Here is a 27893-nt window from a genome sequence, read left to right as displayed (position 1 = left end):
AAACAGAAGATGTGGACCATCCCAGTTCTGTCGTTTCCTATCAGTCCTTGAACACAGCAGCTGAAGGATCAACAAAGGAAATACCAGCGCATCCAACACACACACATGGTCCAACAGACTCCGCCCACTGGGAGGAGACCAGCACAGCCTCCATCAATGGGCTGCAGGAGCACACACCGATTGGCCAATCAGACACAGCTGTGGGCGTCTCCCAGGGCAACAGGGAGCTCTGAAACGTGTGGAGGAGAGAGAGAGAGAGGAAAAAGAGAGGGACGACAGAGAGAGTGAGAGAGAAAGAGAGAGAGAGAGGAGAGAGAGAGGAGAGAGAGAGGAGAGAGAGGAGGAGGCAGATGGACGGAGAACAGATCAGCACAAGGCAGGTAAGAAAAGACACTGAGTATTCAGTAGTACTCCAGTATGAGTCCAGAAGTACTGCAGTATAAGTACTGTAGTAGTACTGCTAGTATAATAGAACTGTTTTCTCTTCAGAGTAAAAACATAAACAGGTGTTTAGAAGCTGATCTGTTGTAAATCAGACTGAATACTGAGGCTCATTAATGGTTGAATCGGACTCTGTTCATTATCTGATATTAGAATATTTATTATTATTATTATTATTATTATTATTATTATTATTATTATTATTATTATCAGGATGGAAACCCTGTTTTCTGTACATTTGTTCCAATACAAACACAAAACTGTTGAATTATTCATTAGTTAATTTAATTTTTTTCTGCATATTTTCATTCCGTGTTATTCATGGTTGTGGTTTTGAACGTTCTTCTTTTAGATTCATATCTGTCATATTTGTCGTGTTTGAGACGAGTTAAAAACCACAGAAATGTGTGATGGTTTAGAATCAGAACTGAATGAACTGAACAGAATCAAAGAACATGTGTTTAAACTTCTGTTCTGTTGGTTTCATCCTGTTCCAATTCAAACACACACATTTATCACATTTACATCCATTTATTTCCTTCAGATCTTTATTATTATTATTATTATTATTATTATTATTATTATTATTATTATTATTATTATTATTATCACCTCAGATCAACTCAAAGACTAGTCCAAACATTACTGACCACAACCAACAAGAAATGAGGGAAAAAAAAAAAAAAAAAAAATATATATATATATATATATATATATACATATATATATATATATATATATATATATTATATATATATATATATTTTTTTTTTTTTTTTTTTTTTTTTTTTTTTTTTGGATTTATTATTTATATATATCCACTCATCCATAACTATCATTCAGAGGGAAATGAAAAAATTAAAGGTCCAAATATTTCAAATCTCTAGTTGTAAATAATAATAATAATAATAACAATAATAACAATAATAATAATAATAATAATAATAATAATAATAATAATAATAATAATAATAATAATAACAATAATAATAATAATAATAATAATAATAACAATAATAATAATAATAATACATTGCAATTATAAAGGACTTTTCATTCAGCAGAATCTCAAAGTGCTACAGAGAAAAGACTGTCCAATAAAAAATAAAAGAATAAAAATAAATAAAATACTGTATCAGGAATAAAAGACAGGTGAATAAAACAGTGTCATGGTGGTCCATAAAGAGCCGGTCTGAACAAGAAGGTTTTTAGTTCCTTTTTGAAGGAGTCCAGGGACTGAGGAGCTCTGAGGAGGTCAGGGAGGGAGGTCCAGATAAGGGGGGGGGGGGGGGGGGGGGGGGGGGTTGTTCAGACGAGAAGGCCTGGTCACCCATGGTCCAAAGTGTAGTTCTGGGGGGGGGGGGGGGGGGGGGGGGGGACTACGGGTGGAGGGGTGAGGAGGTCCTGGAGGTGAGGAGGTACTGGAGGGGGTTGGGGGTGTTTTTATGGAGGCACTTAAAGGTGATGTGGGCGGTCTTATCAGTAACTCTGAAGGGGAGTGGTGCCCAGTGGAGGTTCTGGAGAACTGGACTGATGTGGTCTGGTCTGTGGGTCTGTTTGAGGACTCTGGTGCCCAGTGGAGGTTCAGGAGAACTGGACTGATGTGGTCTGGTCTGTGGGTCTGTTTGAGGACTCTGGTGCCCAGTGGAGGTTCAGGAGAACTGGACTGATGTGGTCTGGTCTGTGGGTCTGTTTGAGGACTCTGGTGCCCAGTGGAGGTTCAGGAGAACTGGACTGATGTGGTCTGGTCTGTGGGTCTGTTGAGGACTCTGGTGCCCAGTGGAGGTTCAGGAGAACTGGACTGATGTGGTCTGGTCTGTGGGTCTGTTTGAGGACTCTGGTGCCCAGTGGAGGTTCAGGAGAACTGGACTGATGTGGTCTGGTCTGTGGGTCTGTTTGAGGACTCTGGTGCCCAGTGGAGGTTCAGGAGAACTGGACTGATGTGGTCTGGTCTGTGGGTCTGTTTGAGGACTCTGGTGCCCAGTGGAGGTTCAGGAGAACTGGACTGATGTGGTCTGGTCTGTGGGTCTGTTTGAGGACTCTGGTGCCCAGTGGAGGTTCAGGAGACCTGGACTGATGTGGTCTGGTCTGTGGGTCTGTTTGAGGACTCTGGTGCCCAGTGGAGGTTCAGGAGAACTGGACTGATGTGGTCTGGTCTGTGGGTCTGTTTGAGGACTCTGGCAGCGCTGTTCTGAATGGACTGGAGTTTTTGCAGCTGTTCTTTGGGGGTCCCATAAAGAAGGGTGTTACAGTAGTGGAACCTTGAGGAGACAAAGACCTGGATGAGCTTTCTGCATCTGAAACACTGACAGAGGGGGCGGAGTTTGGAGAGAGGGGCGGAGTTGAAGATGTTCTTAAGGTGGAAAAAGCAGGTTTTAAACAGGTGTTTGAGGTGATTTTCCAGTGTGAGGTGTGGGTCCAGTTTCACACCAAGGTTTGTTCCAGAGGTTTAGAGTGGTCTGGTCTGGTCTGGTCTGAGAAGGAGATTGAGGGTATGGAGGAGGACTGGACCTGATGGGGGGGGGGGGATCAGGATGGTTTTGTCACTTTTAAGAAGGAGGAAGTTGTGGTTCATCCATACCTTTGTCTCCTCAAGGCAGGTGGTGAGGGTGGAGAGTGAGGGGAGTGATGTGGAGGACCATGGTGTAGATGGTAAGGGGGGAGAAGGGGTGGGGGGGGGGGGGGGGGGTCTGGAGGAAGAGTTGTGTGTCATCGGCGTAACAGTGAAAAGAGACACCATGACGGCTGATGACACGGCCCAGAGGAAGGATGTATGTGATGAAGAGGAGCGGGCCGAGGACAGAACCCTGGGGGACCCCACAGGGGACCGGGGCTGTTTGGGACTCGGTGTTTCCCAGGCTGACGTAGTCCATCCTACCCGAAAGAAATGATGAAACCAGCTGATGGTTTGGCAGAGACCAGTTTCATTATGAAGGCGGTCGAGGAGGATGTGGTGGTCGACGGTATCGAAAGCAGAAAATACAATCATATATAAAAGACCTGAAATACGAATGAAAATTAGATTAAACTGATTAAACATCGACCGTCCAATCAGACGAACCGTACAGAAGAAACCACTTCAGTTTTTCTTCTGTTTGTTTTTTTTTCTGTTTTTTTTTTTCTTCTTGCCTGTTCCTGTTTGTTCAGTTTCTTGCAGATTCAGTAGAAGTTCCAGCGGACTGTTCTTCACTGTGTGAAATTAAAGTGACCGTTGGATGGATTGAATGTTTGAGTCTTCATGGTCAGTGTTGGAGCGGACTGTGGTGGATTCCCAGAATGCATCAGTGTTTGAGCTGCTGATGGAGGCGGTTCTGCCGGGCTTTGTTTTCCCTGTGGATCCAGATCAGTCCTGGTCCCGGTCCCGGGTCGGTTCAGCTCCGATAACAGCTGAAGTCGGAGACACACGTCTGACTAAAACTATGACAAGTATGTGAGGAGGCGGAGCCTGTGAGGAGGAGGATAAGGAGTGGATAAGATGAAATATGCCACAGTTATCAAACTGACCTTCAGCACAAACACTGAGGCGTTCAGGGACGCCTCGGTCATCACAGCACTCACTCATTCTGAACATAGAGGGAAAATCTACAGCAGTTTCTGCACTGATCAGCTGGTGTTTAGGAGCCGCATATCTGAGGTTTGGTTCCACGAACTCTGAGCAGCAGAACCAGCACTGAGAACCAGAGCCAACATTTAGAACCAGCACTGAGAACCAGAACCAGCACTGAGAACCAGAACCAGCACAGAACCAGCACTGAGAACCAGAGCCAACATTTAGAACCAGCACTGAGAACCAGAACCAGCACAGAACCAGCACTGAGAACCAGAAGCAACATTTAGAACCAGCACTTAGAACCAGAACCAGCACTGAGAACCAGAACCAGCACAGAACCAGCACTGAGAACCAGAAGCAACATTTAGAATCAGCACTTAGAACCAGAACCAGCACAGAATCAGCACTGAGAACCAGAAGCAACATTTAGAACCAGCACTTAGAACCAGAACCAGCACAGAATCAGCACTGAGAACCAGAAGCAACATTTAGAACCAGCACTTAGAACCAGAACCAGCACAGAATCAGCACTGAGAACCAACACTATGCTCCACAGACTGGATCAGACACTGAATAAAGGATAAAACTCTTTGGTAAAACCAGCATAAAAGACAATAAATCTAAACTAATAGATGTTAAACTAGACTAAAGTAAAACCAAACTAAGACATGGTTTAAACAGAAGAGAAACTGATCAAACTAATGTAAAAGACAGGAAAACTAAACTAAGAGGTGGATAAAATTAACTAAAAGGGTTAAAACAGACTAAAATAGTTTCATCTGTTTAATGGAATCATCCAGTTTAATTAAACTCAAACTCATAAACGTTTATTTTAACAGCGGATAAAATAAAACTGTCTGATAATGTAGGCGCTTATCATCATCAGCCACTGATTGTTTACATTATAGCTCTGTTAGCTTAGCATTGTTAGCTTAGCTCTGTTAGTTTAGCTCTGTTATCTAAGCCCTGTCAGCTTTGCCCTGTTAGTTTTGCTGTTAGCTTAGCTCTGTTAGCTTAACTGATTATTCTGTGCCCGTGTTCATTATCTTGATACTTGAAATTTGTGTTGATTTTTGTTGATAATTTTGTTAGACTTAATGAATATTTTGTGCATTTTTATATTATTTTATTTGTATTCTGTTATTAGCTTTTTGTGCATCTTTCATTAATTTTCATTTATTTTTTTAATTGCATGTTCATTTTGAAAATTGTTGATGCTACATCCGCTGATAGTTTACATTATAGCTCTGTTAGCTTAGCATTGTTAGCTTAGCTCTGTTAGTTTAGCTCTGTTATCTAAGCCCTGTCAGCTTTGCCCTGTTAGTTTTGCTGTTAGCTTAGCTCTGTTAGCTTAACTGATTATTCTGTGCCCGTGTTCATTATCTTGATACTTGAAATTTGTGTTGATTTTTGTTGATAATTTTGTTAGACTTAATGAATATTTTGTGCATTTTTTATATTATTTTATTTGTATTCTGTTATTAGCTTTTTGTGCATCTTTCATTAATTTTCATTTATTTTTTTAATTGCATGTTCATTTTGAAAATTGTTGATGCTACATCCGCTGATAGTTTACATTATAGTTCTGTTAGCTTAGCTCTGTTAGCTTATTCCTGTTATCTTAGCTCTGTTAGTGTAGCTCTGTTAGCTTATCTCTGTTAGCTTAGCTCTGTTAGTTTATCTCTGTTAGCTTAGCTCTGTTAGCTTAGCTCTGTTAGCTTATCCCTATTAGCTTAGCTCTGTTAGCTTATTCCTGTTATCTTAGCTCTGTTAGCTTACCCCTGTTAGCTTAGCTCTGTTAGCTTATCCCTGTTAGCTTAGCTCTGTTAGTTTATTCCTGTTAGTTTAGCTCTGTTAGCTTAGCTCTGTTAGTTTATCTCTGTTAGCTTAGCTCTGTTAGCTTATCCCTCTTAGCTTAGCTCTGTTAGCTTATCCCTATTAGCTTAGCTCTGTTAGCTTATCCCTGTTAGCTTAGCTCTAGAACTGTCACACTTTAGTCTGAATCGTGGACTGACAAATGGAAACTTAGCAACAATAAGAACATCCCATAATAACTTTAGTCTGAACCGTGGACCGACAATGGCAGCGGATTGTCTGGGTTTAATGTATATTTTGAAGTTTGTTTATTTTACAGTCTTTTCGATGTTTCTTTTCCACATATTAGACTGATCCGAATGAGACCGAATACTTAATGGAAATAATAGTAAAGGCTGATGGGAATGGAAACCCACAGAGTCCACATTCAGCGTCTGGACAACGACGTTCAGTTCAAACAACAACAAATGAATTCAACCACATCCGATGGACTTTACGAACAGATTCTAGAAATAATACAATAAATAAAATAATCTATAGAAAAAAAAACAACAAAAACGCAGAATGCGAGACAGAGTTCAGTTCAATCAGAAACAGAAGGTTCAGATCTGTGTGGTGGTCTTCCTCTGACCCGGGTCCAGATCCAGTCCTGGTCTTACACTCAACTGTTCATGTGTTTGTAGTGTTTACCTGCTCAGGTGTGAATGTTTCTGCTGCTTCAGCTTCATTAAAAAAAACCAACAGAGGATGAAACGAACCAGTTCAGCATCTGAGATGAAGACACACAGACAGAGTTAACCCTTAAAGAGACCCTTAAAGACTGAGTTCACCCTTAAGAGACAGAGTTTACCCTTAAAGAGACAGTTTACCCTTAAAGAGACAGAGTTTACCCTTAGGAGACAGTTTATCCTTAAGAGACAGAGTTTACCCTTAAGAGACAGAGTTTACCCTTAAGAGACTGAGTTTACCCTTAAAGAGACAGAGTTTACCCTTAAGAGACAGAGTTTACCCTTAAAGAGACAGAGTTTACCCTTAAAGAGACAGAGTTTACCCTTAAGAGACTGAGTTTACCCTTAAAGAGACAGAGTTTACCCTTAAGAGACAGTTTACCCTTAAGAGACAGTTTACCCTTAAAGAGACAGAGTTTACCCTTAAAGACTGAGTTCACCCTTAAGAGACAGAGTTTACCCTTAAAGAGACAGTTTACCCTTAAGAGACAGAGTTTACCCTTAAAGAGACAGAGTTTACCCTTAAAGAGACAGTTTACCCTTAAAGAGACAGTTTACCCTTAAAGACTGAGTTCACCCTTAAGAGACAGAGTTTACCCTTAAAGAGACAGAGTTTACCCTTAAGAGACAGAGTTTACCCTTAAAGAGACAGAGTTTACCCTTAAGAGACAGAGTTTACCCTTAAAGAGACAGAGTTTACCCTTAAAGAGACAGAGTTTACCCTTAAGAGACAGAGTTTACCCTTAAAGACAGAGTTCACCCTTAAGAGACAGAGTTTACCCTTAAAGAGACAGTTTACCCTTAAAGAGACAGAGTTTACCCTTGAGAGACTGAGTTTACCCTTAAGAGACTGAGTTTACCCTTACAGAGACAGAGTTTACCCTTAAGAGACTGAGTTTACCCTTAAAGAGACAGAATTCACCCTTAAAGAGACCGAGTTTACCCTTAAGAGACAGAGTTCACCCTTAAAGAGACCGAGTTTACCCTTAAGAGACAGAGTTTACCCTTAAAGAGACAGAGTCTACCCTTAAAGAGACAGAGTCTACCCTTAAAGAGACAGAGTTTACCCTTAAGAGACAGCATTTACCCTTAAAGAGACCGAGTTTACCCTTAAGAGACAGCGTTTACCCTTAAAGAGACAGAGTTTACCTTTAAAGAGACCGCGTTTACCCTTAAAGAGACAGAGTTTACCCTTAAAGAGACAGAGTTTACCCTTAAGAGACAGAGTTTACCCTTAAGAGACAGAGTTTACCCTTAAAAAGATCGAGTTTACCCTTAAAGAGACAGAGTTTACCCTTAAAGAGACAGAGTTTACCCTTAAGAGACAGAGTTTACCCTTAAGAGACAGAGTTTACCCTTAAAAAGATCGAGTTTACCCTTAAAGAGACAGAGTTTACCCTTAAAGAGACAGAGTTTACCCTTAAGAGACAGAGTTTACCCTTAAAAAGATCGAGTTTACCCTTAAAGAGACAGTTTACCCTTAAAGAGACAGAGTTTACCCTTAAGAGACAGAGTTTACCCTTAAGAGACAGTGTTTACCCTTAAGAGACAGTGTTTACCCTTAAGAGACAGAGTTTACCCTTAAGAGACAGAGTTTACCCTTAAAGAGACAGAGTTTACCCTTAAAGAGACAGAGTTTACCCTTAAGAGACAGAGTTTACCCTTAAGAGATAGAGTTTACCCTTAAAGAGACAGCGTTTACCCTTAAGAGACAGAGTTTACCCTTTACGGACTGTCACCCCAACAGGCCCTCATCTGTTTCTGCTGTAAAAGGGTCAAAAAAACAACATATATTCATGCTGTCAAACAATTCCAATGTTTAATCAGATAAATCGCAGGGTGACTATGGATTAATTTAGATTAATCACAATTAAATATAATGGATTTTTAATCTACATTAATCATGTTTCATTTTCCATGAGCAAAAAGACTCAAGAAAGAAGGGAATATAAATGCACTTAAATATGCACTTAAAGATATATGCACTTAAATATGCCCTTTTATATATATATATATATATATATATATATATATATATATATATATATACACACACACACACACACTTAAATATGCATTTAAATATATATGTACTTAAATATGCACTTAAATATACCCTTAAATATATATACACTTAAATATGCCCTTAAATATATGTGTCCTTAACAGGTTTCTGAAACACCTCCAGCAGTTTCAAATTAAACAGCTGTTATCGGCAGTTCCGTCTGCTGTCATTGGCTGTGGGAACTCATGTCACAAAGGTCGACGCCCAGAAACACTGTCAGCCCAATCAAACGAAAGAAAAGTAGAAAATCCAGGCAGGGGGCGGGGCATAAGTAAGGAAGGGAAAACATGTGGAGTAAAACTGATCTGAAAGTGGATTAAACTGGTTAAAGGTGGAATGGGTCCAGTTCTACGTCTGAAAAACACAAAGAAATATACATTTGTCTCTAATACACGTCTGATTGAAGAGAAACTCCTTCCTGTTTTAGTCTGAAACTCCGCCTCTTTAAACCCATGTCTTCCTGTTTTTGTTTCTCCATCTCAGCTGTGATGGTCTTCACCTGTCACCTGGCTCCACCCACCCACAGCCTCCACCTGACCTGTCACTTGGCTCCGCCTACCGACATGAGGTCCATCAGCTCAGGGATGCAGCTGTTGGCCCCGCCCTCTACAGGCTCCGCCTCCAGCAGCAGCAGCGTCGATGACGACCCGCCAGAGTTTGGCTCGCAGAGCGACGTGGACAGTCTGCTGACCTTTGACCCCTGTGAAGGCCCCGCCCCAGGTCGCCTGCAGGAGGCGGAGCTTGTGAGGGGCAGCTTCCTGCCGCTGTCTGAGAGGGTGGAGCTAAACCGCAGCATCCTGCAACAGCTCTTGAGGTCACATGGCACCTCCAACCAATCAGAGCGCAGAGACACAGGTAGACAAACATCTACTGTCCATGTACATCTGTATATGTTTATATATGTCTGTATATGTTTATATATGTTTATATACATCTGTATATGTTTATATATGTTTATATACATCTGTATGTTTATATATGTTTATATACATCTGTATGTTTATATATGTTTATATACATCTGTATATGTTTATATATGTTTATGTACGTCTGTATGTTTATATATGTTTATATACATCTGTATATGATTATATATGTTTATCTACGTCTGTATATGTCTGTATAATGTGTACAGACATATACAGACGTATACAAATGTCTATAGACGTATGCAGATGTATGCAGACATATATAAAACATATACAGTTGTATACAGATGTCTATATACCTCTACAGACGTATACATGTCCATCATGTCTTTCATGAGACGACACTGTTTGTTTTTGTCCATTAAACTGATTTTTTTTTCTTTCAGGTTTTTCTTTGAATGAATGTGATTCAGAAATTCAACAAAATGAAAAACACAGGTAAAAAAAATAAAGTTACAAACATTTAAACAGACTTCTGTCATTTTACCTGAACACGTACACATGTATAATCTATATGTTGTACTTATGTGTTTCTGGAATAATCATATTCATTTAAATATTACCAAATCAAAATGATAATTTGTCTCATACATACTGAACAAATTACTATTAGAACTGGTTATACACACACACACACACACACACACACACACACACGTTTTATTCTAACTCCTATTCTTCTGCTTGTGTGCGTGTAGCGATTAGCGGCAGATAGACAACAGGTTTACCAAGAAAAGACCAAAACTTGTGTCCAAATCTGTTCCTGTAGACTCACTGTAAAACTGACACATACAAACTAAATCTGTCTGAGTTCTGTTCACTGCCTTAGGACATTTACATGGCATTATACATTTAAATGAATGGGAAAAAGACCACTAGCTCGATGCTAACTTGAATTGGAAAATCCATAGACACGCTAACGATTAGCATTTACAGATTAATTTAAGATTTACAACGTCTTTTTATCCAGAAACAAAGGTTCACATCAGAGATATTTGATACTATTCATTCTTACAACAACTGAACAGAAAATACTCACAGACAAACGTTTACCTGTCCATACAAACAGAGTGAAAGAAACGTGTCTGTTAGTTCCTTCTTATGTCTGAACTGACTACGGGAACACCGCTAGGACAAAACATACGTTAGTGACACTTATTCTGACCACTAGAGGGCTCCTTTGACCACTAGAGGGCTCCTTTGACCACTAGAGGGCCCCCTTTGACCACTAGAGGGCCCCCTTTGACCACTAGAGGGCCCCTTTGACCACTAGAGGGCCCCCTTTGACCACTAGAGGGCTCCTTTGACCACTAGAGGGCTCCTTTGACCACTAGAGGGCCCCCTTTGACCACTAGAGGGCTCCTTTGACCACTAGAGGGCCCCCTTTGACCACTAGAGGGCCCCTTTGACCACTAGAGGGCCCCCTTTGACCACTAGAGGGCCCCTTTGACCACTAGAGGGCTCCTTTGACCACTAGAGGGCTCCTCTGACCACTAGAGGGCCCCTTTGACCACTAGAGGGCCCACTAGAGGGCCCCTTTGACCACTAGAGGGCTCCTTTGACCACTAGAGGGCCCCTTTGACCACTAGAGGCCCCTTTGACCACTAGAGGGCCCCTTTGACCACTAGAGGCCCCTTTGACCACTAGAGGGCCCCTTTGACCACTAGAGGGCCCCTTTGACCACTAGAGGCCCCTTTGACCACTAGAGGGCCCCTTTGACCACTAGAGGGCCCTTTGACCACTAGAGGGCCCCTTTGACCACTAGAGGGCCCCTTTGACCACTAGAGGCCCCTTTGACCACTAGAGGGCCCCTTTGACCACTAGAGGCCCCTTTGACCACTAGAGGGCCCCTTTGACCACTAGAGGCCCCTTTGACCACTAGAGGGCCCCTTTGACCACTAGAGGGCTCCTTTGACCACTAGAGGCCCCTTTGACCACTAGAGGGCCCCTTTGACCACTAGAGGGCCCCTTTGACCACTAGAGGGCTCCTTTGACCACTAGAGGCCCCTTTGACCACTAGAGGGCCCCTTTGACCACTAGAGGGCCCCTTTGACCACTAGAGGGCTCCTTTGACCACTAGAGGCCCCTTTGACCACTAGAGGGCCCCTTTGACCACTAGAGGGCCCCTTTGACCACTAGAGGGCCCCTTTGACCACTAGAGGCCCCTTTGACCACTAGAGGGCCCCTTTGACCACTAGAGGCCCCTTTGACCACTAGAGGGCTCCTTTGACCACTAGAGGCCCCTTTGACCACTAGAGGGCCCCTTTGACCACTAGAGGCCCCTTTGACCACTAGAGGGCCCCTTTGACCACTAGAGGGCCCCTTTGACCACTAGAGGCCCCTTTGACCACTAGAGGGCCCCTTTGACCACTAGAGGGCCCCTTTGACCACTAGAGGCCCCTTTGACCACTAGAGGCCCCTTTGACCACTAGAGGGCCCCTTTGACCACTAGAGGGCTCCTTTGACCACTAGAGGCCCCTTTGACCACTAGAGGGCCCCTTTGACCACTAGAGGCCCCTTTGACCACTAGAGGGCCCCTTTGACCACTAGAGGCCCCTTTGACCACTAGAGGGCCCCTTTGACCACTAGAGGGCCCCTTTGACCACTAGAGGGCCCCTTTGACCACTAGAGGCCCCTTTGACCACTAGAGGGCCCCTTTGACCACTAGAGGGCCCCTTTGACCACTAGAGGGCCCCTTTGACCACTAGAGGGCCCCTTTGACCACTAGAGGGCCCCTTTGACCACTAGAGGGCCCCTTTGACCACTAGAGGGCTCCTTTGCTGCTTTGAACACCTGAACATCACATATTGTTTTTTCAGTGCGTTGCCGTGGCTCTGTGAACACTCGTAGGTAAACATGGGTCACAGGAACAGGGGGATGTTGGGGGTTTTTTGGAACAGGAGGATGTGGATCAGGGTTGGTTTGACAATCAGCATCATCATGTTTCAACCAATGACAGCATTTGGGGTGGGCTTAAGACTCCTGTCAATCACTCACAACTGTAAATAAACCTGTGTGGACATAAACATGTGTAACAGTAGTGTCTGTTCCATGGACATGTTCATTTAAATGTCTTCAGATGGGGGGGGGGGGGGGGGGGGGGGTGAGAAGAAGCACTGACATGTGCAATTATGTGGACCAGCGGAGTACTTCAGTCTGAAATACCACTGAAAGGAAATACACACTGGTGATGACGGCAAACCCCCCCACCCCCCACCCCCCGCATATAACTATGTGATTAATCACAGAAATCCATGCGATTAATTGTGATTAAGAATTTCAATTGTTGCCCAGCACTAATATATACATACATACATACATACACACACACACACACACACACACACACACACACACACACACATATATGTACTGATATGATATACTGATATGTACTTTTCATTTAAAGAAATTGTACCACTGAAATGGAAATGCTTATTTTTCTTTTGATTCTACAGTCATATTGATGTGGTCATTGAGCATGTCTGGCGATTGAATCATTGATTTATGGCATAGCATAACAGAGGGAATGTCCATTGTTTATTGTGCACCGAAATATCTGCCAACACAGTTTATGCCACCGTGAATGAAACTGAAATTGTCAACCATTAAAGCATGTTTACTCGCCATCAAAATGTTTTGTCTCAACGAAGTCGTCCGGCACGACCTTCAACCTGGCTACCATTCAGACTGATGCAAATCTGTGCTCGTTGTCGCATCTCTAACACAGCTCTTCTCGCCATTCGTGTTCGTCGTAGGGCTTGGATTTCAGCCGTGATGCGATTTCGGAGTTCCTGAAGAGTTTGTGGAACAGTCTGATACACACGGTTTTTAAGATACCCCCACAAGAAAAAATCAAGGGGGGTCAATTCCGGGGATCTAGGTGGCCACTCTCTCTCCTGACCCAAACAGACAACTCGATGAGGAAATAATACCTGCAATCGCTGTGGTCTTACCATGATGAAAACTCCCTGGGCACTGTCATGTAGGCCTATGTCCTGAGTGTGAAAGCAAAGCCCCGACTCCTGTAATTGTTGTCAATTTCAAGTTTGTTCACTGTGGCATACATTGTGTTGGCAGGTATTTCAGTGCCCAATAAACAATGGACCTTCTCTCTCTTATGCAATGCAATAAATCTATGACTCCATCAGCAGACATGCTCCATAACCACATCAATATGACTGTATGGTCAAAAGGAAAATCAGTGTTTCCGTTTTAGCAGTACAATTTCTTTAAATGGAAAGAGCATTTTTTCTGACTCACCCTGTATATATATATATATATATATATATATATATATATATATATATATATATATATATATATATATATATATATATATGCGTGCAGTGGTTTATGTGTGTTGAATGACACACGTGCTGTGGTTTATGGTCCTTTTGAGGCCTCTGTGCTGATGTAAACAGTCTGTCAGTCCTCGTCAGGTTAATTAGTCCTGACGTTCTGCTCGCTCTAATCCTTCTTCCTCTGTCACACCGACCAATCAGAGCAGCTGACGTCAGCCTCTCCCCTCCCCCCACCAGCCTCACTGTCTGTGTGTGTGTGTGTGTGTGTGTGTGTGTGTGTGTGTGTGTGTGTGTGTGTGTGTGTGTGTGTGTGTGCAGTGTCTTTGTGTCCTCTCCGTTGCCGCGGCAGCAGCAGTGTGAGGACGGAGCTCGTATGAAGCGTCGCTCCGAACCTCTGAGAGGAGACCACAACCTGCTGACCCCCGACGGACACGGCCTGTGAGTACCTGAACGCACCGCAACGCACCTGAACACACCTGAGCTGGCTCTGTGTGTGTGTTGTGTGTGTGTATTGTGTGTATTTGTGTACTGTGTATTTGTGTGTGTGTGTGGTTGTGTATGTGTGTATATGTGTGTATTTGTGTACTGTGTATTTGTGTGTGTGTGTGGTTGTGTGTGTGTGTATATGTGTGTATTTGTGTACTGTGTATTTGTGTGTGTGTGGTTGTGTGTGTGTATTGTGTGTATTTGTGTACTGTGTATTTGTGTGTGTGTGTGTTGTGTGTGTGTATTGTGTGTATTTGTGTACTGTGTATTTGTGTGTGTGTGTGGTTGTGTGTGTGTGTATATGTGTGTATTTGTGTACTGTGTATTTGTGTGTGTGTGGTTGTGTGTGTGTATTGTGTGTATTTGTGTACTGTGTATTTGTGTGTGTGTGTGGTTGTGTATGTGTGTATATGTGTGTATTTGTGTACTGTGTATTTGTGTGTGTGTGTGGTTGTGTGTGTGTGTATATGTGTGTATTTGTGTACTGTGTATTTGTGTGTGTGTATCTGTGTGTATGTGTGTGTGTGAGTCTGTGTGTATTTGTAGAGCTAATGCTAAATGCTAGCTTACTGACCCTGTAAAAATATAAAATTCATCAAGTTGTCAATCAAAACTCAACATGGCCGCCATCAACGCTCCTATTGGACCAGAGATCTGAATAATAACAATCTACTTTTGGCCATTAGCATGTTAGCAGGAAGTGACTGTATTTGGACAAAGGGGTTGGAGGTGTGGAAGTGCAAGGTGTCACAGGTTGAGCTAATGCTAAATGCTAGCTTACTGACCCTGTACACATGGATATTATATCATGTACAGGATCAAATATTTATCAAATGTAATGTACGCGTAATTTATTAACAACAGCTCAGTTGTCAATCAAAGCCCAACATGGCCGCCATCAACGCTCCTACTGGACCACAGATCTGATTAATAATCATTTAGTAAATATGGGTAAAGTTTTGTGCAGATGTCTGATGGAAAAGCCACTAGTGATGCACATTTAACGGCTCCTTCCAAATAATAAACCTAATAGTAATGACTAATAACTGTTACATAATGACCATAATATTGATGATTATTAATAATTAGTTGTCAGTGATAATAAACCAACATTAGTAAAGTTTACCAACTCTGAGACGGTGGAAAGCCGACAGTAGTCTCTTTTCCGTTGACCCTCAAATTATGCATAAAAATTTACCTAATGGAAAAAAAACGACAATTTTGTCTCATTTTTCGATTAAAAGTTTTTGCGCTGGCAAGAGGTGGTTTTTCAGGAATAGCGAAAATGGTATATCATGCAAAACTGCAACGGAAAAACCTTTTATCGCAACTAGAGTCAGGTGAATTATAAACGGACGTTGACGTATACATTACAACAAGAGAAGAAGAAGAAGAAACGTGTGTGTGTGTGTGTGTGTGTGTGTGTGTGTGTGTGTACACACCAGGAAAGCACTTCAGTTTAGAATTTAGTAGGAGACGGAGGGAGAATATAGAACAATAATAAATATATCTGTAAATAAACACCTGAGTTACATTTTTGTTTATGGAATGACTTCTCGTGTCATCTGCGATAATAAATAAACAAATAGTCACATTTGTGATTTAATGCAAAAAACAACATTACGCACTTCTGTTTTTTGGACATTTAGTAAATATGGGTAAAGTTTTGTGCAGATGTCTGATGGAAAAGAGACGACTGAGTCAAATGTTCCTGATTGTGCAGAGTTTAAAACCACTTTCAGCTTCAGCTTCAGAACAACAGTCAGCCTTTAAACCAAGGTTATCGTTAACGAAAACTATTGAAATGACCAAAACTAGAACTGTAAAAACATTTTCATTCACTGAAATAAATAAAAACTAGAATTAAAAGAAAAACCATAACTAACTGAAACTGTATTGTGTGTTTACTAAACTAACTAAAACAGATATAAATTCTGGATCCAATTCCCTTGGTTTTGGTCTTTGTCAATGTCAGATTGATGTTCAATGGATTTCTTTGTCTCTCTCAGTTTTCTGTGCTGTCTCCATACGACACTTTTTGCTCCGTCACTTGTGTTCACTTGTGGTTTCCAGTCGTCTTCTGGTCCCCACTCTACCTGGAAACATGGAGACTAAAGCAGCAGAGTCCTGTCTGGGATTGATTTGAATAGGAGCACAGAGAAGAAGAGAAAAGAGACCACTGAACTACAACTGAACTACAACTGAACTACAACTGAACTAAAACTGAACTACAACTGAACTACAACTGAACTACAACTAAACTACAACTGAACTACAACTGAACTACAACTGAACTACAACTAAACTACAACTGAACTACAAATGAACTACAACTAAACTACAACTAAACTACAACTGAACTACAACTAAACTACAACTAAACTACAACTGAACTACAACTGAACTACAACTAAACTAAACTACAACTGAACTACAACTGAACTACAACTGAACTACAACTGAACTACAACTGAACTACAACTAAACTAAACTACAACTGAACTACAACTGAACTACAACTGAACTACAACTGAAATAAACTACAACTAAACTACAACTACGTAAACTAAAACTAAGCATTTAGAAAAAAAATGAAAACTAATAAAAACTATCAAACCTGCTCTAAAAACAAATTAAAATGAACTGAATTAGAGAAAAAAAAAGTCTAAACTAAATGAAACTAAACTAGAATGAAAAATCCAAAACTGTTAGAACCTTGCTTTAAACCAAACAGAAATAATAATAACTGTATAAATCACAGGTGTCAAACAAGCGTCCCGGGGGCCAAATCTGGCCCACCAAAGGGTCCAGTCCGGCCCTGGGATGAATTTATGAAATGCAAAAATTACACTGAACACATGCCCAGTCCTTTTAGTTCAGTTCCACATTCAGACCAGTTCAGTCTCCAGTGGGTCAGACCAGTCAAATACTATCAGAAGAACAGAGAAATAATGACAACTGACAATGTTTGTCTTTGTAAATGAAAATATTTTCATGAATTTACACTAAAACAAAGTAGAATCTCACAAAAAATATGAACAACCTGAGTCAGTACAATTTCAATAATCTTCTGTCTGTTCTTAAATGTTCTCTGTTTGTAGATCCACTGTGATCTGTACGTTCTAATGAACATGTGGAAATGATAAACTGAGGCAGAATAGTGTTCAAATTACACTGATTTGTTCAGTTTGTTCATGTTCTTCACATCTTTTAAAGGAGAGTTTGTAGATGGAAACCTGTTCATAGTGTAAATGTACTTTTTTCACTGTAAAACAGATAAAAGTTTGGAGTTGACCTTATTTCCATATGATTCTGTTCTTTTCCTGGTCGGGTCCTCTGCAGATCAGATTTAACTGAATGTGAAACTGAACTAACAGGAGTTGGACAGACCTGCTCTAAATAATCAATAATAAATCGTACCAGACGTGGACGTTTGGACCAGATCGAAGTGCAAACGTTTTCTGTTGGAGTCTGAAGCTGAAGGTGTGAAACAGCTGATCGTCATGGAAACAGCCAAAGGCTCGGTTCAGACCTGGACTGAAACCCCCAGGGGTTTCCGCTCCGTCACCTCCGAACCGCTCCGTCGGCGCCGTGACGACGAACATCCTCCTGAACCTGTGGGAGTCATCAGGTTCACGTTTGTCGACTCTAACCCCCTGAGCAACACACAGAACATCCCATAATACCACAAACACCAGCAACTTCACCCGCTTTCAGTCAAAGACACAAATTCCCTTAATGCGAACAATAATAAAATTAGCACAGTAGCCTTAAGTGACCATATTTGGACACAGAGGGTGGAGTTTCAGGTGTGCTCATGCTTACTGTGATCCTCCTGAGCCTTTAAAGACGGAACATTCCTGTCCAGGAGAAACTATTATAACACCTGTTCATATGAACCAGGAAGATACCACCAGCTGCACTCCCTCTAATCTAAGGAACTTTGATTGATTGATTGATTTATCACCAAATCCTAACAAAAGGTTCCCTCGTTAACTCTCATTAACTCTACATCATGTGACTGGTCCGTTTCCTGGACGTGGATGAATGGAGCAGACGTGTCATACTGAGCATGTGCAGCTGTTCTGCTGGTACCAACTGTGATTGGGTTTGATGAAGGGGGCGGGGCCCTCCATCAGATGTGGCTCCGCCTCCAGCTCCTGTACACAATTAGACTAAATGACTTCCATTATATATAAACTTTACGAATTCAAAGGCCTTTTTATCTCATGGGTCAGTGTTTATTGATGAAGTAACGTTAAATTTACTGAAGTCCAACCTGCGAAGAGACGACGAAGCTGACGCAGAAATATGGGAGGGGTTAGTGAGCTAAGGGGGCGGATGGACAGATGGACAGATGGACAGTCGTCAGGTTGGATCAGTGACATCATCTGTTGAGTCTGGAAACACAACAACAGAAGAACTGAACAAACCCTTACACAACAGGTGTCCAACATGCGTCCTGGGGCCAAAACTGGTCCACCAAAGGGTCCAGTCCGACCCCTGGGATCGAACTCAAAAATAATATTAGAAGAACCTATAAATAAAGACAACAGCATTTTTTTCTTTTTGATTTAGTGCAAAAAACATTAAATTATGAAAATGTTTACATTAAGAAAACTATCCTTTCACAATAAAATGTGTCCAACCTGAAATGTCTGTATTAAATTCAGTCCAGTTTGAACTCTTTTCTTCCTGTTCCTCAGTGTTTAGTGTCTTTGGAGATCTGATCCAGAATGCACATGGACTAATGAGAAGTGGAGGAAGAAGACTGAGAAAATTACACTGATTTTACTGAAGAAATGTCCGTTTTTTTTCAGGTTATTCACATCTGTTTGGTTTGGATAGTTTGTAAATGTAAATACCGGGATAATTGAATGTTATTTTTTGCACTAAAACAATCGTCAGTTGTCATCATTTATTGGCTGTCATGTTCTCATGTGACTGTTCAGTCCACTGCAGATGAAAACAGACCGAATGTGGAACCTGAAAGAACTGGAGTTTAGAACCCTGGTGTAAACCATGACCCTGAGGAACACCAACCCCAGCACTGTTGTGTGTGTAGTGGTACATGTAGTACCACTGCTGTGTGTGTAGCGGTACATGTAGTACCACTGCTGTGTGTGTAGTGGTACATGTAGTACCAGTGCTGAGTGTGTAGTGGTACATGTAGTACCACTGCTGTGTGTGTAGTAGTACATGTAGTACCACTGCTGTGTGTGTAGTGGTACATGTAGTACCAGTGCTGTGTGTGTAGTAGTACATGTAGTACCACTGCTGTGTGTGTAGTGGTACATGTAGTACCAGTGCTGTGTGTGTAGTGGTACATGTAGTACCAGTGCTGTGTGTGTAGTGGTACATGTAGTACCACTGCTGTGTGTGTAGTGGTACATGTAGTACCAGTGCTGAGTGTGTAGTGGTACATGTAGTACCACTGCTGTGTGTGTAGTGGTACATGTAGTACCAGTGCTGTGTGTGTAGTAGTACATGTAGTACCACTGCTGTGTGTGTAGTGGTACATGTAGTACCAGTGCTGTGTGTGTAGTAGTACATGTAGTACCACTGCTGTGTGTGTAGTGGTACATGTAGTACCAGTGCTGTGTGTGTAGTGGTACATGTAGTACCAGTGCTGTGTGTGTAGTAGTACATGTAGTACCACTGCTGTGTGTGTAGTGGTACATGTAGTACCAGTGCTGAGTGTGTAGTGGTACATGTAGTACCACTGCTGTGTGTGTAGTGGTACAATGTAGTACCAGTGCTGAGTGTGTAGTAGTACATGTAGTACCACTGCTGTGTGTGTAGTGGTACATGTAGTACCACTGCTGTGTGTGTAGTGGTACATGTAGTACCACTGCTGTGTGTGTAGTGGTACATGTAGTACCACTGCTGTGTGTGTAGTGGTACATGTAGTACCAGTGCTGTGTGTGTAGTAGTACATGTAGTACCAGTGCTGTGTGTGTAGCAGTACATGTAGTACCACATCTGTCCACCAGTCACTGCCAAAGCATTGTGGGTAAAGGAACGGCACTGGATTAAAAACAATAATATTCACCAAAACACTGAATGTGAGCAACGGAAAGTTTTCACTGTTTATGAAGTACAAATACAAGAGTATGACACACACACACAGATACACAAACACACAAACACACACACTGACGCACACACACACACACACAGATACACAAACACACAAACACACACACTGACGCACACACACACAGATACACAAACACACACACACAAACACACACGCACACTGATGCACAAACACACACACACAGATACTCACAGACGCACACACAGACGTGCACACACACACACACACACACACACACAGATAGACACACAAACACACACACACACAATTTAAAACACCTGCTCATGTGATGTCTTTAAGCTCCTCCCCCTGTCACACCCCCTTCACACACCTGCTCATGTGATGTCTTTAAGCTCCTCCCCCTGTCACACCCCCTTCACACACCTGCTCATGTGATGTCTTTAAGCTCCTCCCCCTGTCACACCCCCTTCACACACCTGCTCATGTGATGTCTTTAAGCTCCTCCCCCTCTCTGCAGGTCGGGGGTCAGGCTCTGTCCGGTCGTCCAGGTGAGGTCAGAGGGCGGGGCTCTGCTGGGACACTTCAGTGACTCGTCCGGCAGCGAATCCGGCGTCCGGACGGCAAGGCGTCGCCCCGCATCGTCGTCTCCGAACCGACGCCTACGATTCGAAGATGAAACGGAGACGGAGGCGGAGTCTCGTTACTTGGAGCGACAGAGGAAGAGGGCGGGGCCACGAATGCAGGACATCCTGGTGTCCAAACCTGACGCTTCGCTGTACGTCAACGGCAGGAAGGGGGCGGGGCTGCACAGGGCGGGGCTTATCGTTGACAGACAGCAGAGAGGTGTTTCTCAGACTCTGCCGGCAGGGGGAGGAGTCAACCTCACCCTCCGCCTCCATCCAACCCCGCCTATTCATAGCCAGGGGCGGAACCTGTACCTGGTCACGCCCAGCAGGCCCCGCCTCAACCTGCGGACTGAACCAATCAGAGAGACCTACATTGGCACGGTTACACCCACTGATGAGAGCGGAGGAGGCGGAGCCGGACCGCAGGCCTCACCCACGTGGGCCAGGAGGAGGACCAATCAGGTGGAACTGAACGGCATTCACGCCACACCCCCTTCAGACCTGCCAATCAACCCCTACGCTCCTGACCAGGTGGCCCCGCCCACTTCTCAGGTTTTAGCTCCACCTCCTCCCCCTCCTCCCCTTGTTACAGCCACAGGGAGGCCCAATGGCACGAGGGCAGAACAGAACCAGAAGAACCAGGACCAGGATCTGGACCGAGAGGGGCAGGGGAGACCAGCAGAGGCCACGCCCCACAGGGAGGCTACACCCCAGAGGGAGGCGGAGCTGAGGAGGCGGTCCACTGAGGACGGCGGTCTGAAGTCCACGGTGAAGACCTCCTGGTCCTGTACAGGTGAGATCTGGATCCATCTGGTTCTGGTCCCAACACAGGTTAGACGGTTCAGGTGGACCCTGAACCTACGGGTTTAGACCTACTACAAATACTACAGAAAATACTACAAACATTACAGAAAATACTACAAACACTACAGAAAATACTACAAACATTACAGAAAATACTACAAATACTACAGAAAATACTACAAACACTACAGAAAATACTACAAATACTACAGAAAATACTACAAACACTACAGAAAATACTACAAACATTACAGAAAATACTACAAATACTACAGAAAATACTACAAATACTACAGAAAATACTACAAACATTACAGAAAATACTACAAATACTACAGAAAATACTACAAACACTACAGAAAATACTACAAACATTACAGAAAATACTACAAACACTGCAGAAAATACTACAAACACTACAGAAAATACTACAAATACTACAGAAAATACTACAAACACTACAGAAAATACTACAAATACTACAGAAAATACTACAAACACTACAGAAAATACTACAAACATTACAGAAAATACTACAAATACTACAGAAAATACTACAAACACTACAGAAAATACTACAAACATTACAGAAAATACTACAAACACTGCAGAAAATACTACAAACACTACAGAAAATACTACAAATACTACAGAAAATACTACAAATACTACAGAAAATACTACAAACACTACAGAAAATACTACAAATACTACAGAAAATACTACAAACATTACAGAAAATACTACAAACATTACAGAAAATACTACAAACACTACAGAAAATACTACAAACATTACAGAAAATACTACAAATACTACAGAAAATACTACAAACACTACAGAAAATACTACAAATACTACAGAAAATACTACAAACACTACAGAAAATACTACAAACATTACAGAAAATACTACAAATACTACAGAAAATACTACAAATACTACAGAAAATACTACAAACATTACAGAAAATACTACAAATACTACAGAAAATACTACAAACACTACAGAAAATACTACAAACATTACAGAAAATACTACAAACACTGCAGAAAATACTACAAACACTACAGAAAATACTACAAATACTACAGAAAATACTACAAATACTACAGAAAATACTACAAACATTACAGAAAATACTACAAATACTACAGAAAATACTACAAACACTACAGAAAATACTACAAACACTGCAGAAAATACTACAAACACTGCAGAAAATACTACAAATACTAAAGAAAAAACAAAAATACGACAGAAAATACTAAAGAAAATACCAAAAATACTACAGAAAATACAACAAATACTACAGAAAATCCCAAAAATACTACAGAAAATACAACAAATACTAAAGAAAAAAACAAAAATACGACAGAAAATACCAAAATACTACAGAAAATACTACAGAAAATACCAAAAATACTAAAAAATACTACAGAAATACCACAAATATGACTGAAAACACCAAAAATACAACTAAAATCCCAAAAATACTACAGAAAATACAAAGAATACTATAGAAAATACCAAAAATACTACAGAAAATACCAAGAATACAACAGGAAATACCAAAAGTCCATCTGGTTCTGGTTCTGGTTCTGACCCAAACTCACGCCTTATCTTTTACAGTGGAGACACAGAGCCCGCCCACATCTGACAGCGGCATTGACGGACAGGTCAAAGAGCCAATGAGGAAAGAGCCTCAGAGTGACGACACCAGTCCTTCAGAACAGTGAGTCTGAACCCAAACCCAGTTCTGACACCTGCTGGACTCCACCGGTACCACCGCTGTCGGGTCCAGACTGCGTCACATGACCTGTGTCACATGACCTGCGTCACATGACCTCCGCCGTCGTCGTCATGTGTCGCTAACGTGCGTCGTCTGTCGTCTTTCAGGACCGAAGGCTCTCGTCTGTCTCTGCGTCGTCTCTTCTCGTCGGTCCGACTCGGCCGGAGTCGAACCGGCAGCCTCGACCGATGCGGCTCACGGCCACGCCCACCTGCGTCTGACCCCGCCTCCCTGGCTCCCATGAAGAAGACGCCTTCTCTTCAGTCTCTGAGCGTGGTGAGGAAGGGGGCGTGGTCTTCAGCGTGTGTTCTGATTGGCTGCAGCTGCTCATGCTCCTTTCTGCTTTGCTCCACCAGGGGTCGCCGTTCCTAAAACTGCGAAAGTCGCCGTCGCTTCAGAGTTTCACGTCGGAGCAGAAGAAGAAGGATCGGTCTGAGAACTACAGACCAGCGGCCGACAGGTGACCTTTGACCTTTTAACACTCACCAAGAACAACAACAACAACAATAATAATCGTACCCTGTATCACGTCTATCCTCTCAGTGTAAACAGTGTGTGTTTCCATAGTAACCTGCAGCGCTGCCTCAGTGTAAACAGTGTGTGTTTCCATAGTAACCTGCAGCGCTGCCTCAGTGTGGAGGACGTCAGCGGTCCCAGCGCTCTGCGTTCGGTCGGTCGGGTTCTTCAGGTCGGTTCTGACGGAACCGTTCTGTTAGAACTGAGTCGACCCACGAGCAGAACCTTTGGATTCATCATCAGCAGAGGACGAGGACGGCCCGACTCTGGTGAGTACAAGTACTACTGATAATACTACTGAAAATACTACTGACAATACTACTGAAAATACTACTGAAAATACTGCTGACCATACTACTGACAATACTACTGACAATACTACTGACAATACTACTGACAATACTACTGAAAATACTACTGACAATACTACTGACAATACTACTGACAATACTACTGAAAATACTACTGACAATACTACTGACAATACTACTGAAAATACTACTGACAATACTACTGAAAATACTACTGACAATACTACTGACAATACTACTGAAAATACTACTGACAATACTACTGACAATACTACTGAAAATACTACTGACCATACTACTGACAATACTACTGACCATACTACTGAAAATACTACTGACCATACTACTGACAATACTACTGAAAATACTACTGAAAATACTACTGACAATACTACTGACCATACTACTGACAATACTACTGACCATACTACTGAAAATACTATTGACCATACTACTGACAATACTACTGAAAATACTACTGACCATACTACTGAAAATACTACTGAAAATACTACTGAAAATACTACTGACCATACTACTGAAAATACTACTGACCATACTACTGACAATACTACTGAAAATACTACTGAAAATACTACTGAAAATACTACTGACCATACTACTGACAATACTACTGAAAATACTACTGACCATACTACTGAAAATACTACTGAAAATACTACTGACCATACTACTGACAATACTACTGAAAATACTACTGACCATACTACTGAAAATACTATTGACCATGCTACTGACAATACTACTGAAAATACTACTGACCATACTACTGACAATACTACTGAAAATACTATTGACCATACTACTGACAATACTACTGAAAATAATACTGAAAATACTACTGACCATACTACTGACAATACTACTGAAAATACTACTGACCATACTACAGAAAATACTGTTGACCATACTACTGACAATACTACAGAAAATACTACTAACCATACTACTGACAATACTACAGAAAATACTACTGACAATACTACAGAAAATACTACGGAAAATATGACTGAAAATACTACTGAAAATACTACGGAAAATACTACTGACAATACTACGGACAATATTACAGAAAATACTACGGAAAATGCTACAAATACTACCAAAAATACTACTGACCATACTACAGAAAATACTACGGAAAATACAACTGAAAATACTACTGGCAGTACTACAAATACTACTGAATATAATACTGAAAATACTACATACTACTGACAATAGTACGGAAAATACTACTGAAAATACTACTGAAAATACTACTGATAATACTACTGATAATACTACTGACAATACTACGGAAAATACTACTGACAAAACTACTGACAATACTACAAATACTACTAAATATACTACTGAAAATACTACAAATACTACTAAATATACTCCTGAAAATAATATAAATACTACTAAATACACTACTGAAAATGCTATGGAAAATACTACTGACAATACTACGGAAAATATTACTGAAAATACTACTGACAATACTACAGAAAGTACTACTGAAAATACTACTGACAATACTACAAATACTACTGAATATACTACTGAAAATACTTCATACTACTGACAATACTACTGAAAATGCTACAGAAAATACTACGGAAAATACTACTGACAATACTACTGAAAATACTACAAATGCTACTGATTATACTACTGAAAATGCTACAGAAAATACTACAGGAAATACTACAAATACTGCAGAAAATACGACTGAAAATAGTACAAATACTGCAGAAAATACTACAGAAAATACGACTGGGAATATTACAAATACTGCAGAAAATACTACAGAAAATAAAACTGAAAATACTATAAATACTACTGAAAATACTACTGAAAATAAAACTGAAAACACTACAAACACTGCTGAAAATACTACTGAAAATACTGCAGAAAACACTACTGAAAATACTACAAATACTACTGAAAATACTGCAGAAAATACTACTGAAAATACTACAAATACTACTGAAAATACTTCTGAAAATACTACTGAAAATAGTACAAAATGTTGAACTTTGAAAATGAAGCTGAAAAAACATGAAGACTAGAAGCACTCGGAGAGCGCAGACCTCCGCCAAGGCTGATCAGTGGGCCCCCCCGTGGCCCCCCCACCCCCGATCACCACCAAAATTTAATCATTTGTTCCTTATGCCAGTATCAACATTTCCTGAAATTTTTATCCAAATTAAAGGCACAGTAGGCCAAAAAGTAAGGGCACCCCCATTTTTTATATAAATTGAGATAAAATCCGCCTTCTGGATCAGATCCGGATCAGCCTTTGAAATGTGATAGAGGACCCCATTGTCAATTCCTGAGTGAAATTTCATGAGTTTTGGTCAATAATTAAGCGAGATATTGGGAAACGAAAATTTTGGCCCCATTTACCACAATGTTAACGAAAATTGGGAAAAAGTGATCCAGAATCCAGGATTTCTTCCGGATCACCCCCAAAATTTAATCATTTCTTCCTTATCCCATTTCCAACAAACCCTGAAAATTTCATCAAAATCTGTCCATAACTTTTTGAGTTATGTTGCACACTAACGGACAGACAAACAGACAAACAAACCCTGGCAAAAACAGAACCTCCTTGGCGGAGGTAAATATGAACTGAGTAAAATACTATTGAAAACACTAGTGACAAAAATACTAAAACATATTGAAAATACTACCAGAATAACCCCAACAGTATGATCAACACACCTTTAAATGTGAGTCCACACAGCTGGGCGGGGCCTCCACACAGTGGTGTTCCTCAGGGCTCCCTCACGGCTCCGTTGTCCTTCTGGTCCAGGTGTGTACGTGGAGGACATGGTGGACGTCAGCACACAGAAGCTCTACGCTGGACTCCTGGGGGTCGGAGACGAGATCCTGGAGGTGAACCAGGAGAAAGTGGTCTGTCTGAGTCTGGACCAAGTCACCCACATGTTGACCCAGGGGGACTCCGTCACGGTCCGAGTCCTGCGGCACCGGAGGCTGCCGCCATGGTGACGCCATCGCCACGGAGATGACACAAACTGTGGTGACCCTGACCCGGGTCTCCTCAGACCTGGAGCTGACCCGGGTCTCCTCAGACCTGGATCAGCTGTGAAGTTGAATATTTATGTGAAATTCTGAAGGTTTGGTGGTCAGTGTTTATCCTCTGCAGTATTTATGACGTTATTTACATGTTTTTATGTTTATATTTTCAGCCAAATTGAAATTAAAATAAAACCTATTTCTGACAAATTTATACATGTGACGTTTATTTATTTAAATCTATTTTTACACAATGGGATCAATAATAGACTATTTATATTTTTTCTCAAAAATATAGAATTTAATTTATTAATCTGATTAATGATTTTCATAGATTTTTAAAAATTGTTTTTCCAATTAGATCTAATATTTAAATTTTGATCATTTTTTGGATTGAATCTGTTTATGACATTT

The 27893-nt window shown here is 41.4% G+C and overlaps 1 protein-coding gene across 1 annotated transcript; it reads left to right on the top strand.

Annotated features, from left to right (window-relative positions):
* The first annotated feature begins 83 nt into the window (after window positions 1-83).
* Window positions 84-27693, top strand: LOC115417666 (uncharacterized protein KIAA1614-like). Its single transcript, XM_030131693.1, has 10 exons — window positions 84-380; window positions 9083-9454; window positions 9915-9966; window positions 14151-14270; window positions 20897-21798; window positions 23442-23544; window positions 23709-23877; window positions 23958-24061; window positions 24214-24386; window positions 27256-27693. The coding sequence occupies exons 2-10, from the start codon at window positions 9088-9090 to the stop codon at window positions 27450-27452; spliced, it is 2187 nt and encodes a 728-aa protein (XP_029987553.1). The 5' UTR covers window positions 84-380; window positions 9083-9087; the 3' UTR covers window positions 27453-27693.
* Window positions 27694-27893: the final 200 nt, after the last annotated feature.

Source organism: Sphaeramia orbicularis, chromosome 4, assembly GCF_902148855.1.
Source record: "Sphaeramia orbicularis chromosome 4, fSphaOr1.1, whole genome shotgun sequence".
NCBI classification, from domain to species: Eukaryota; Metazoa; Chordata; class Actinopteri; order Kurtiformes; family Apogonidae; genus Sphaeramia; species Sphaeramia orbicularis.
Note: the sequence above shows the minus strand (reverse complement) of the source record. Positions and strands in the feature narration are given on the sequence as shown.

Excerpts from the sequence above, each read along its gene's own strand:
- LOC115417666 (XM_030131693.1), top strand. The coding sequence starts at position 9,088 with ATGGTCTTCACCTGTCACCTGGCTCCACCCACCCACAGCCTCCACCTG. Across the intron at positions 21,799-23,441 it reads GACCTCCTGGTCCTGTACAG|TGGAGACACAGAGCCCGCCC; the intron begins GTGAGATCTGGA and ends TATCTTTTACAG. Across the intron at positions 23,878-23,957 it reads CTCTTCAGTCTCTGAGCGTG|GGGTCGCCGTTCCTAAAACT; the intron begins GTGAGGAAGGGG and ends TTGCTCCACCAG.